General features: G+C 46.0%; 1 protein-coding gene across 3 annotated transcripts in view; it reads left to right on the top strand.

Annotated features, from left to right (window-relative positions):
- gripap1 (GRIP1 associated protein 1) overlaps nucleotides 1–12,500 on the top strand; it is a 45,789-nt gene that overhangs the window by 5,876 nt on the left and 27,413 nt on the right. The window contains exons 6-15 of one of the 3 annotated variants that reach the window (XM_070839874.1): nucleotides 203–365; nucleotides 3,779–3,942; nucleotides 4,456–4,495; nucleotides 6,909–6,979; nucleotides 8,346–8,393; nucleotides 9,183–9,214; nucleotides 9,456–9,503; nucleotides 9,607–9,706; nucleotides 10,401–10,478; nucleotides 11,161–11,253. In XM_070839874.1, coding sequence (XP_070695975.1) covers nucleotides 203–365; nucleotides 3,779–3,942; nucleotides 4,456–4,495; nucleotides 6,909–6,979; nucleotides 8,346–8,393; nucleotides 9,183–9,214; nucleotides 9,456–9,503; nucleotides 9,607–9,706; nucleotides 10,401–10,478; nucleotides 11,161–11,253 — 837 coding nt within the window. Of the gene's footprint in view, nucleotides 1–202; nucleotides 366–3,778; nucleotides 3,943–4,455; nucleotides 4,496–6,812; nucleotides 6,980–8,345; nucleotides 8,394–9,182; nucleotides 9,215–9,455; nucleotides 9,504–9,606; nucleotides 9,707–10,400; nucleotides 10,479–11,160; nucleotides 11,254–12,500 lie in introns of all 3 variants that reach the window. The other 2 variants (XM_070839872.1, XM_070839873.1) reach the window with 2 other exon arrangements.

The raw sequence follows: 12,500 nt of genomic DNA, 5'->3' as shown, positions 1-12,500 counted from the left end.
CACCCTAAAGCCCCCCCCCAGTTTATTTTAGGATCTGACAAAGTTCAACAGTGTAAGAATGATGATAACAGATGAGACTGAACTTAAACAGATAACCGTATCAGCTGAACCACCTGATGACCACCGGTTCATCCAAAAAACTAAACTTTGTGTATGAAAACGTATGAATGACAAATAAAACCTCCTCCGTCGCCTCCTCCAGCTGTGCACGCAGATCGAGCAGCTGGAGCAGGAGAACCAGCGGCTGAAGGACGGAGGAGCCGCCTCGGCGTCCGGCCCACCACCCGACGCCGCCTCCAGCCCCGTGGACGGGGAGCTGCTCCGCCTCCAGGCCGAGAACGCCACCCTGCAGAAGAAGATGAAAGGTGTGTTGTTACCGGGCAGAGAACTCTGAGCTGTATAGTGATTCTGTCAGCTGTTTGCATGCTGCGTTCAAGGGGCGTCCGTGAAAACAGTGTTACAGAGGGAGGTTTTCTTACAGAGAACAACAGGATTAAAATGTTTCTCCATATTTATGACTTTAGTTTAAGTTATTTATTTCAGAGAATGTGTGGATGTTTTTAAATGCTTTTAAATTAGTTTTTTCTCATAATGTCTCACCCTCCTTTATCTTCTATCTATCCTGATGGTTTGGACCTCACAGTTTTAATAAGTGAAATAAGGAAAAGTTTGTTCTCAAATTCTTCAGAATAAAAAACACAAGCAGGAGACACGAAAATAGGATGATGATGATGATGAGGAGGATGAGGAGGAGGAGGATAATGATGATGATGAGGAGGAGGAGGATAATGATGAGGAAGAGGAGGATAATGATGATGAGGAGGAGGAGGAGGATGATCATGATGAGGAGGAGGATAATGATGATGATGAGGAGGAGGATAATGATGATGATGAGGAGGATCATGATGAGGAAGAGGAGGAGGATAATGATGATGATGAGGAGGAGGATCATGATGAGGAAGAGGAGGATAATGATGAGGAGGAGGAGGATGATGATGAGGAGGAGGAGGATGATGATGAGGAGGAGGAGGATAATGATGAGGAGGAGGATAATGATGAGGAGGAGGATAATGATGAGGAGGAGGATAATGATGATGATGAGGAGGAGGATCATGATGAGGAAGAGGAGGAGGATCATGATGAGGAGGAGGAGGAGGATAATGATGAGGAGGAGGAGGATGATGATGAGGAGGAGGAGGATAATGAGGAGGAGGAGGAGGAGGAGGAGGATCATGATGAGGAAGAGGAGGAGAATAATGAGGAGGAGGATAATGATGATGATCATGATGAGGAGGGGGAGGATAATGAGGAGCAGGATAATGATGATGAGGAGGAGGATAATGAGGAGCAGGAGGAGGATAATGATGATGAGGAGGAGGAGGAGGATAATGAGGAGGAGGAGGAGGATAATGAGGAGCAGGATAATGATGATGAGGAGGAGGATAATGAGGAGCAGGAGGAGGATAATGATGATGAGGAGGAGGAGGAGGATAATGATGATGAGGAAGAGGAGGAGGATAATGATGATGATGAGGAGGAGGAGGATAATGATGAGGAAGAGGAGGATAATGATGATGATGAGGAGGAGGAGGATGATCATGATGAGGAGGAGGATAATGATGATGATGAGGATAATGATGAGGAGGAGGAGGATGATCATGATGAGGAGGAGGATAATGATGATGATGATGAGGAGGATCATGATGAGGAAGAGGAGGAGGATAATGATGATGATGAGGAGGAGGATCATGATGAGGAAGAGGAGGAGGATAATGAGGAGGAGGAGGAGGATAATGATGAGGAGGAGGAGGATAATGATGAGGAGGAGGAGGAGGATGATGATGAGGAGGAGGATGATGATGAGGAGGAGGATAATGATGATGAGGAGGATAATGATGAGGAGGAGGATAATGATGATGATGAGGAGGAGGATCATGATGAGGAAGAGGAGGAGGATAATGAGGAGGAGGAGGAGGATAATGATGAGGAGGAGGAGGATGATGATGAGGAGGAGGAGGATAATGAGGAGGAGGAGGAGGAGGAGGAGGATCATGATGAGGAAGAGGAGGAGAATAATGAGGAGGAGGATAATGATGATGATCATGATGAGGAGGGGGAGGATAATGATGATGATGAGGAGGATAATGAGGAGCAGGAGGAGGATAATGATGATGATGAGGAGGAGGAGGATAATGAGGAGGAGGAGGAGGATAATGAGGAGCAGGATAATGATGATGAGGAGGAGGATAATGAGGAGCAGGAGGAGGATAATGATGATGATGATGAGGAGGAGGATAATGAGGAGGAGGAGGAGGAGGATAATGATGATGAGGAAGAGGAGGAGGATAATGATGAGGAAGAGGAGGATAATGATGATGAGGAGGAGGAGGATGATCATGATGAGGAGGAGGATAATGATGATGATGAGGAGGAGGATAATGATGAGGATGAGGAGGATGATCATGATGAGGAGGAGGATAATGATGATGATGAGGAGGATCATGATGAGGAAGAGGAGGAGGATAATGATGATGATGAGGAGGAGGATCATGATGAGGAAGAGGAGGAGGATAATGAGGAGGAGGAGGAGGAGGATAATGATGGGGAGGAGGAGGATAATGATGAGGAGGAGGAGGATGATGATGAGGAGGAGGAGGATAATGAGGAGGAGGAGGATAATGATGAGGAGGAGGATAATGATGAGGAGGAGGATAATGATGATGATGATGAGGAGGAGGATCATGATGAGGAAGAGGAGGAGGATAATGAGGAGGAGGAGGATAATGATGAGGAGGAGGAGGATAATGATGAGGAGGAGGAGGATGATGATGAGGAGGAGGAGGATAATGAGGAGGAGGAGGAGGAGGATAATGATGAGGAGGAGGATAATGATGAGGAGGAGGATAATGATGATGATGAGGAGGAGGATCATGATGAGGAAGAGGAGGAGGATAATGATGATGATCATGATGAGGAGGGGGAGGAGGATAATGATGAGGAGGAGGAGGATAATGAGGAGCAGGATAATGATGATGAGGAGGAGGATAATGAGGAGCAGGAGGAGGATAATGATGATGAGGAGGAGGATGATGATGAGGAGCAGGAGGAGGATAATGAGGATGAGGAGGAGCAGAAGGAGGATGATCATGATGAGGAAGAGGAGGAGGATAATGATGATGATGAGGAGGAGGAGGATGATAATGATGATGAGGAGGAGGATGATCATGATGAGGAGGAGGATAATGATGAGGAGGAGGAGGAGGATAATGATGATGAGGAGGAGGAGGAGGATCATGATGAGGAAGAGGAGGAGGATCATGAGGAGGAGGAGGAGGAGGATAATGATGATGATCATGATGAGGAAGAGGAGGAGGAGCAGGAGGAGGATAATGAGGAGGAGGATGATGATGATGAGGAGCAGGAGGAGGATGATGAGGAGGAGGAGGAGGATAATGATGATGAGGAGCAGGAGGAGGATAATGAGGAGGAGGAGGAGGATGATGATGATGAGGAGCAGGAGGAGGATGATGAGGAGGAGGAGGATGATGATGATGAGGAGGAGGAGGAGGATGATGATGAGGAGGAGCAGGAGGAGGATCATGATGAGGAGGAGGAGGAGGATGATGATGAGGAGGAGGAGGATGATGATGAGGAGGAGGAGGATGATGATGAGGAGGAGGATAATGATGATGATGAGGAGGAGCAGCAGGAGGAGGAGGCTCCTGCAGGTGGAACTCTCCAGGTGTGTGGACTAAATGACTGTGTGATTCTCCTGCAGTCCTCCAGGAGCGCTACGACAGAGAGCTCCAGAGACAGGCGGCGGTCGCCCAGGGCAACCAGAGCTCTACCACGGAGACTGACGGGGCCGCCAGCGCCAACGGAGTGTCTGATGTCACAGGGAGGGGGGAGGAGCCAGCAGCAGAGGGCGCCGGACCGGAGCAGGTGAGCGATCAGAGCGTTAACCGTGTCAGATGATCAGGACTCACCTAAAGAAATCAACATCAATGTGCTCAGCTGTTCTACTGCTCTCTTCAAAGCCACCAGACTCCATTAACAAAACCAGTCATTTTAACTCACAGGACAGTAGTGTTGCTGGTGTATCACTGCCTCCACCACTTAGTTTGTTTGTTTTACCTTTGTGACTTTGGTATTTTAAAGGGTTAGTTCAGATCCAAACTAGTGTGTTAAAACACCAAAGTCACAACAACAACACCAGCAAAGTCCAGGTTCTGTTTGGTAAAATGACTGTTTCTGTCAGTGGAGTCTGGTGGCGTCGGTAAGAGCGATATAACGGCTTCAGTTCCCTGTCAGAAAGGCTGTCTGATGCAGTGCACTGCTGCACTGTGCTGGGACACCATCTGCTGTAGCTAATACACTGTCCAACACCCAGGTTTACAGATGCTACAAACGTGTGTCTGTGTCGTACATTTGTTCTGTGTTTCCCTTCGTTTGCAGACGGAGGCTCAGCTGGAACAGACGGGGAAACAGCTGCATGGTGAGTTTCTCTTTATTACTTATTAGGCAGCATTTCCCTTTAAAACAACGACTCCTGCCGCCTCATGTGATCTCTAATAACTCTCTGGTCTGGTAATAAACCTGGACTGCACAGTTAATTTGACCTGTAAACTCTTCTAATGATGAACACTCAGATACAGAAGAATTCCCTGTATTTTCTTAAACCCTGGTCCTCTGTGTCCACATCCTGGTGTCTGAATGACTGGTAGGTAGTAAAAGTGTTGGAACTGGTCCACTAAAAGTGCTTGTTTGATCCACTGACAGGCTCAGAGTGTTATTCTAAGTGTGTGACAGCATCATGGAAAGGATCCCTACAGAGAGACCTGGAAGATCCTTTTGGTTTAACCACAAACAGCACACACACCAGACTACATTCACTAAAACAGGGATTTTAGAGAACAGGACACAGGAGCTGCTGCTCTGCTGCTGCCTCCATCAGTCAGTGTGTTGGTGTTATTGTGTGACATTGTTCATTTAAAGGGTTAGTTCAGATCCAAACTAACCCTTTAAAACACCAAAGTCACATTCAAAGTCTCATTGTAAAAATCAGGTAAAATTCCTGTTTTTGTGAATGTAGTCTGGTGTGGACCAATCCCAACACTTTCAGTACCAGGATATGTAGGAGGATATGAGGAGGATTAAAAACTCTGTAATTATCCTTTAACCAGTCAACAGGAAATCCTTCACTGTTAGTTTTGGACTCAGACCAGTGAACCATTTGAATTTCACATGAAGGAAACAGGATTTCTCCTCCTTAAAGTCTCAATAAGCTGATTTCTGCTGATTTCTGTCCTGTGACACAAACAACTTTATTAGTTGGACTCTAAAGGCCGAACTGGCCTTAGAGAGCTGAAACTTACTGTCAGTGTTTAGTTTACTTTCATTTTTTCCCCGTTTAATGTTTTTATTGTGTTTTATTGATACAGCCGAGAGCAGAGACCGGTGGTGTGTTCAAGGACACTCCGACATCTGACATTGTGTGATGCTGAATGGAGCCTCTTTAAAACTTATAAGGTGCTAAAAGGTTTATTAGCTGAAGCTTTTATCACATTTGAATGAACGTGGTTCCAACTCGTTTTGAGAACGATCTCAAGTCTCGGATGTCCTTGAACTCATCACTTCAGACACGTCTTTTTAAGAACTTGACCTGCTCCAAACTGCTCGAAAACACAATGATCATATTGACCGAATGTCGACTGCGATCGTCTCTCTGATCTGAAGTGGCAGATTAACAGTGTGGCTCTTTACGGTGCTTGTTACCTTAAATTCTCAAATATTGGCTGTTATTTCCCCCGAGACAGACTTTAACCTCTTACAGTTACATTTACAGTCCAGTTCCTCCTCCCCTCAATGTTTTTATTCATTATTTATTATTATTATTTCTATTATGTGGCTTTTATTTGAGAATTAACGGTGACCCTGCAGCCCGGCTTTATTGAAGCGTAGAGCAGCTAGCTTGCTCAGGGCAGACACACACTACGAGTTTGACTGAGTGGAAAACAGCTAAAAGTGTTTAATGAGGCTTCAGAGAAACATCATGATAGAAACATTAAGCCTCCTAAATCTGGTATTTTCTGGATGAGCTGCAAAGCCAAAACTGTGCACACGTTTATTTGAGTATAAAAATGTTTATTTTCCAACTTTTACCGCAATGTTAATGCAGTTCTAAGTGTGTGACAGCATTATGGAAAGGATCCCTACAGAGAGAGACCTGGAAGATCCTTTTGGTTTAACCACAAACAGCACATACACCAGACTACATTCACTAAAACAAGGATTTTACCTCACAGGACACAGGAGCTGCTGCTCTGCTGCCGCTTTGATTTGTTAGTTTTTTTTATGTTATTGTGTGACTTAAGTGTTTTAAATGTTTAGCTCAGATCCAAAACAATGTTTGTGTAACACACAATAGCACAAACAAGCTAACTGATGAAGGCAGCAGTAGACGGGCAACTGTTGTGTTGCACAAGGTAAAATTACTGTTTTTGTCAATTGAGTCTGGTGGGTTTGAAGAAACCAAAAGAACAGCTGTTACTCATCAACTGTTTATTAAGGTCAGTCACAGATGAGGTGACTGTGAGAACATTTTCAGGCGCCAAACAAACCAATCTGCAGAGTTCAGATAAACACGCCGTCAGTGAACGTCTCACGGCCGACGTTTGACTTTGCAGCTGAGCCGGAGCGTCCCAGACTCGGAGCGGGTCTGAAGGCTCTCAGACGGCGTGTAGGGTGAGGGGCTGGTGTAGTGTGTGTCTGGCCTAACAGACTGCCCCTGCTGTGTGCGGCGCCCCCTTTAGGCCTGTCAGAGAAGAGCGTAGAGAAGATTGTAGCTAAGCAGGCAGCGCTAGGCTGGTCGGCTGCTCTCTGTCCAATAACTCACTGCTTTGGACCAGAGCTGGAGATGGCACTGAACACCGAGCAGGAGGAGAAGAGGCTGCTGAGGGAGCAGATCCACAACCTGGAGGTACTCACACACCTGACACACACCACACACACCTGACACACACCTGACACACACCTGACACACACCACACACACCTGACACACACCAAACACACACCACACACACCACACACACCTGACACACACCTGACACACACCTGACACACACCAGACACACACCAGACACACACCACACACACCTGACACACACCTGACACACACCTGACACACACCTGACACACACCTGACACACACCTGAATCACACCAGAGACACGCCTGACACACACACACATACATGACACACACCTGAGACATGCCTCACACACACACACACACACACACACACACCAGAGACACACACGCCTCACACACACCAGAGACACGCCTGACACATACCTGACACACACCTGAGACATGCCTCACACACACACACACACACACCTGAGACATGCCTGCCTCACACACATACACCTGAGACACACCTGACACACACACACCTGAGACATGCCTGCCTCACACACACACACACACACACACACACACACACACACACACACACACACACACACACACCTGAGACACCTGACACACACCTGACACATACCTGAGACACACCTCACACACACCTGAGACACGCCTGAGACATGACTCACACACACACACACACACACACACACACACACACACACACACACACACACACACACACACACACAGACATACCTGACACATACCTGATGCACACCTGAAGCCGATATATCGCTCTCTGCACACACACCAGACTCCATTGACAAAAACAGTGATTTTAGCTCACAGAACACAGGAGCTGCTGCTCTGCTGCTGCCTCAGTCGGTTAGTTATTGTGTGACTTTGGTGACTTAAACGGTTAATTCAGATGTGAACTCACGTGTTAAAACACCAAAGTTACAGCGACTATAAGAGCAACTCCTGAATTCTGCAAAGTAAAATTCCTGTTTTTGCCAAAGGGGTCTGGTGTCTGTGAGGAGAACGATATAACGGCTTCAGTTCCCCTCAGAAAGGGATGTCTGACAGCAACGTCTAGCCGTGAAAATATTCCAAATATACCTTTAAATGTCCTCAAATATTTGATTGATGGATTGTGATAATTTGTTAATGTCTACAGATATCAGACAAACACACACATGAGGAGGGAACAGCTCTCCAAGTTCGTCCATTTTCCTCCTGTAGTTTCTTTGAAAGTCACAGCAGCAACAAAACTCCAGTTTTCCCTTTGACTTTCACTGATCCTGAGCTTTCTGCGTCTTTGCAGCTTCTGGAGTTTCTGTGTAAACGGAGATGTGTTTTTCTGTTTTTCACGATTCTAAAGCTGTGTGTTGACACGTGTCTCCTGTCTGTCTGCCTCCAGGCGTCCAAACAGGCTGAGATCACCAAACTGCAGGAAGAGATAACAAAGGTAAATGTTACCTGATGACGTTAAACCTGTCGGGACGTATGACTGAGATACTGAGATACTTTTGGTGGAAGATGCCTTAAAGGGTAATTCTGGTGTTTTTAAACCTGAGCCCTATCTGTCCAACTAAATAACTAAACTAACAGATTGATATTCTAAGTGTGTGACAGCATCATGGAAAGGATCCCTACAGAGAGAGACCTGGAAGATCCTTTTGGTTTAACCACAAACAGCACACACACCAGACTACATTCACTAAAACAGGGATTTAACCTCACAGGACACAGGAGCTGCTGGTTTACCACTGACTTGACTGGTTAGTTTGTCTGTGTTATTGTGTCATATACATGTTGTTTTGGGTCTGAACTAGCCCTTTAAAACATCACCATAACACAAACACACTAACTGAAGGGGGCAGCAGAAGACCAGGAACTCCTGTGTTTTCTAAGTTGAAATTACTGTTTTTTCAATGGAGTCTGGTGTCTTTGTAGATGATGATATAACGGCTGTTTGTGGTTAAACCAAAAGGATCTTCCAGGTCTCTCTCTGTAGGGATCCTTTCCATGATGCTGTCACACACTTAGAATTGACTGATTCAGGCTCAGGTTTAAAAATGCTGGAATTACAGTTTAAGAAAGTCTGACACCACAGCATTTAAAAACATTGTCGGGTCTTTGGTTCATTTTGCCCATGAGCCAATAATGGCTGTTCATCAGAATGTCAGAACATACTAATGAAGATTAAATATGACTTTTAATCATCTGTCTGTCTCACTCTCTGTCTGTCCTCCAGCTGTCTGACAAGTTGAAGAAGAAACAGGAGAGGTGAGACGCCTTCACCTGTCCAGTCACTCCTACATAACTCAGTTTACTGACAGTCAGAGCAGGTCCCAGTCTCAGGTGAATTTGTTGTGACTCGTATTAATCTATAAGCTGTAGTTCCAGCTCTGCTCCTCCAGGCGGCAGTCAGGTTACAGGAACAGATGGTGTCAGTTCAAACACAACAGAGCAGATCAGCCAATAAAGACACTGGTGGATTATTATAAAGTTTGTTTCTGATCTGCAGCTTTCAGCGTCTGCAGGGAGAGAAGGAGGCTCTGTACAACGACAGCAGGTCAGAACTACACTGATGTACTACTACTGATGACACTTCTACCTTACAGCTGGTATTACTGACAGTGCTTTTAACCGATGATGTGCTCTTTGGTTCTGTGCAGGACGAAGATTGATGAGATCAACCAAAGGAAAGAAGAGGAGCTGAAGGCCACGAACACCCGCATCCACAAACTACAGTCAGACCTCATGGCAGCCAATCAGGTCAGAGCTCAGTAACACACACTCCCTTTGCAGGTGTCTAGATGACTGGTAGGTACTAAAAGTGTTGGAAGAAGGCCAGTAGATCGTCACCAGACTCCACTGACAAAACCAGTCGTTTTACCTCATAGAACACAAGGAGATGCTGGTCTACTTCTGCCTCAATCGGTTAGTTTGTTGATGTTATTGTGTGTTACATTAATATTATGTTGAATTCAAACTGACCCTTTAAGTCACCAAAGTCACACAATAAACAAAATAAACTAACAAATCAAGGCAGCAGCAGAGCAGCAGCTCCTGTGTCCTGTTCTCTAAAATCCCTGTTTTAGTGAATGTAGTCTGGTGTGTGTGCTGTTTGTGGTTAAACCAAAAGGATCTTCCAGGTCTCTCTCTGTAGGGATCCTTTCCATGATGCTGTCACACACTTAGAATAACACTCTGAGCCTGTCAGTGGATCAAACAAGCTCTTTTAGTGGACCTACTGTGATCAGGTGCAGTTGTCCCAAAGGATCACGTTGCAGCCATTGCAGCCCGTTTGGTGTCTGCTGGCTGAGGTGATCTACTGGACCAGTTCCAACACTTTTACTACCTACCAGTCACTCACACACCAGGATGTGGACAGAGAGGATCATGGGTAGAAACACTGGATGTCTCCTATAAATTCTGTTAAAATCCAAATCCTGTGTTTGTGTTTTAGATGACAGCAGAGCTGAGAGAGCAACTGCAGAGCAAAGAGAAAGAGCACGAACTCGTTGTGCACACTCTGAAAGACCAGGTAACACACACACACACACACACACACACACACACGCTCGACCAGGAAACAGGAGGTGTGTGTTAGTGACTTGAGCCTGTGAGCCTCGACTGAGGGCAAACGAAGCCTTAGCTGTGTGACACTTTTTCATTTGTAGAAATTCTTGTTCACATCGTTAAATCACACGTCTGGTTCGATGTACATTCAAATAAAGGACAGAGGAAGAAGGCTCGGCTCGGTGGGGGGGTCTGACTGTAGCAGCTGTCTGTGCTGTGTCACGTTCCTGTGAAGATGTTTTGCTGCAGAAATGATTCAGTCAGGAAAAGTGGCTTCAGATGCACTCAGTGCAGTTTGATTAGATTACTTGCATGTTGGAACTCAGTGATATGATATTGATCCCAATATGTTTTCCCAGTATCACTTTGGCAGTGGAGCAGCCTGCTGCTTTTTCTCTGTTTCTGACCTGCTTTCTCCTCCTCCTCCTCTTCCTCTCTCCTCCTCCTCTTCCTCTCTCCTCCTCCTCCTCCGTCTTCTCCTTGTCTTATTTTTATCTCTTTGTTTTCATTCCTTTCGTTGGTCTCTATATTTCTGTCCTCCTTGTTTTGTTTTTTTCTTTTGTCCTTGTGTTTTACTCTCTTCTGGACGTGTTGCTGGTTCCCTTCTGTCTGTTCTCTCCGCTGCCTGTTGTGCGTCGGTACTGCAGGTAGCCAATCAGAGCGCAGTCAGTCAGGAGCAGGTGGACAGCATCCTGCAGGAGAACGATGCTCTGAGGACAAACCTAGCTGCTCTAGAACAGGTAACAAACCAGGAGAACATCCTCCACAAGTCTGACCCCAACACAGAGCTCTGTGGACTAACCTGGCTGCCGTAGAACAGGTGATACACCTGGAACACTAACACGCCATTATCTCTGAGGACTAATAAACCCTTAAAGGAGCCTCTGAGGACCAATCTAGCTGCCTTAAAACCAGTAAAATACCTGGAGAACATCCCATGGAAGCGTAACTACGCTCCATCCAAGACCCAAACCTGCAACAATAGACACAGAACCGTAACGAAATCGGTTGTAAAGCAGTTTTTAAAAAGAGAAACATACGTGGAACAACTTTGAGCATTAATTTATCACTAAACCAGGGGCCGGTTGCACCAGCAGGGTTTATGTCTGGTCTGAAGCTGAGACGCTGGTAACCATGCGCTCTAAGTTCGGCCTAGTAGTCACACCGGTCGCACCGACGGGCTTTAGGCCGGGAACACACAGCCTGCCTAACTCTGCACACTTGTTTGGCTTTGATAATAGCCATAAATAATAGAACATTTCATTATAAACGTCACGTAAACAGATTATAATAACCATAAATGAAGGGATTCTGTCCTCATAAACGCTACAGGGCTTTTACTTTGAAAGGGAATCAGGAAGTGTTTATTTTTCCATGTATGTATCATATTCTACAGATTTGGGCTGTGAAACCACTAAAAAGCTGTAATCTTGATGTCAGAACAAATCAGTTTCACTGTGTTTCTGCTGCGAACCGAAAAAAGAGGCGAAACCCTGAATCAGTAGAGTCAGTAGAGTCAGTAGAGTCAGTGGAGTCAGTGGAGTCAGTGGAGTCAGTAGAGTCAGTAGAGTCAGTGGAGTCAGTGGAGTCAGTAGAGTCAGTAGAGTCAGTAGAGTCAGTAGAGTCAGTGGAGTCAGTAGAGTCAGTAGAGTCAGTAGAGTCAGTAGAGTCAGTGGAGTCAGTAGAGTCAGTAGAGTCAGTAGAGTCAGTGGAGTCAGTAGAGTCAGTAGAGTCAGTAGAGGAGCCGAGCCGCTCTGAGCTGTTAACAACCTGACAGGCTCCAACGATGGACGGAGAGAGCAGGACCAGATTAGAGTCCGGAGATCAGCAGGAGGAGTGAAGGGAGCAGAGGGAGACAGAAAAGAGCGACGCCACATGAGCCCGTTAACTTGTTTTCTCTGATCCTCCATGTCGTCGCTGTCGAATCATCAGCAGCAAAATTAGCCAGACAGCGGGAGGCTGTTAACACTGTATCCTAGCAACGCTC

This window comes from Pempheris klunzingeri, chromosome 11 (genome assembly GCF_042242105.1).
Source record: "Pempheris klunzingeri isolate RE-2024b chromosome 11, fPemKlu1.hap1, whole genome shotgun sequence".
Lineage (NCBI taxonomy): Eukaryota > Metazoa > Chordata > Actinopteri > Acropomatiformes > Pempheridae > Pempheris > Pempheris klunzingeri.
Note: the sequence above shows the minus strand (reverse complement) of the source record. Positions and strands in the feature narration are given on the sequence as shown.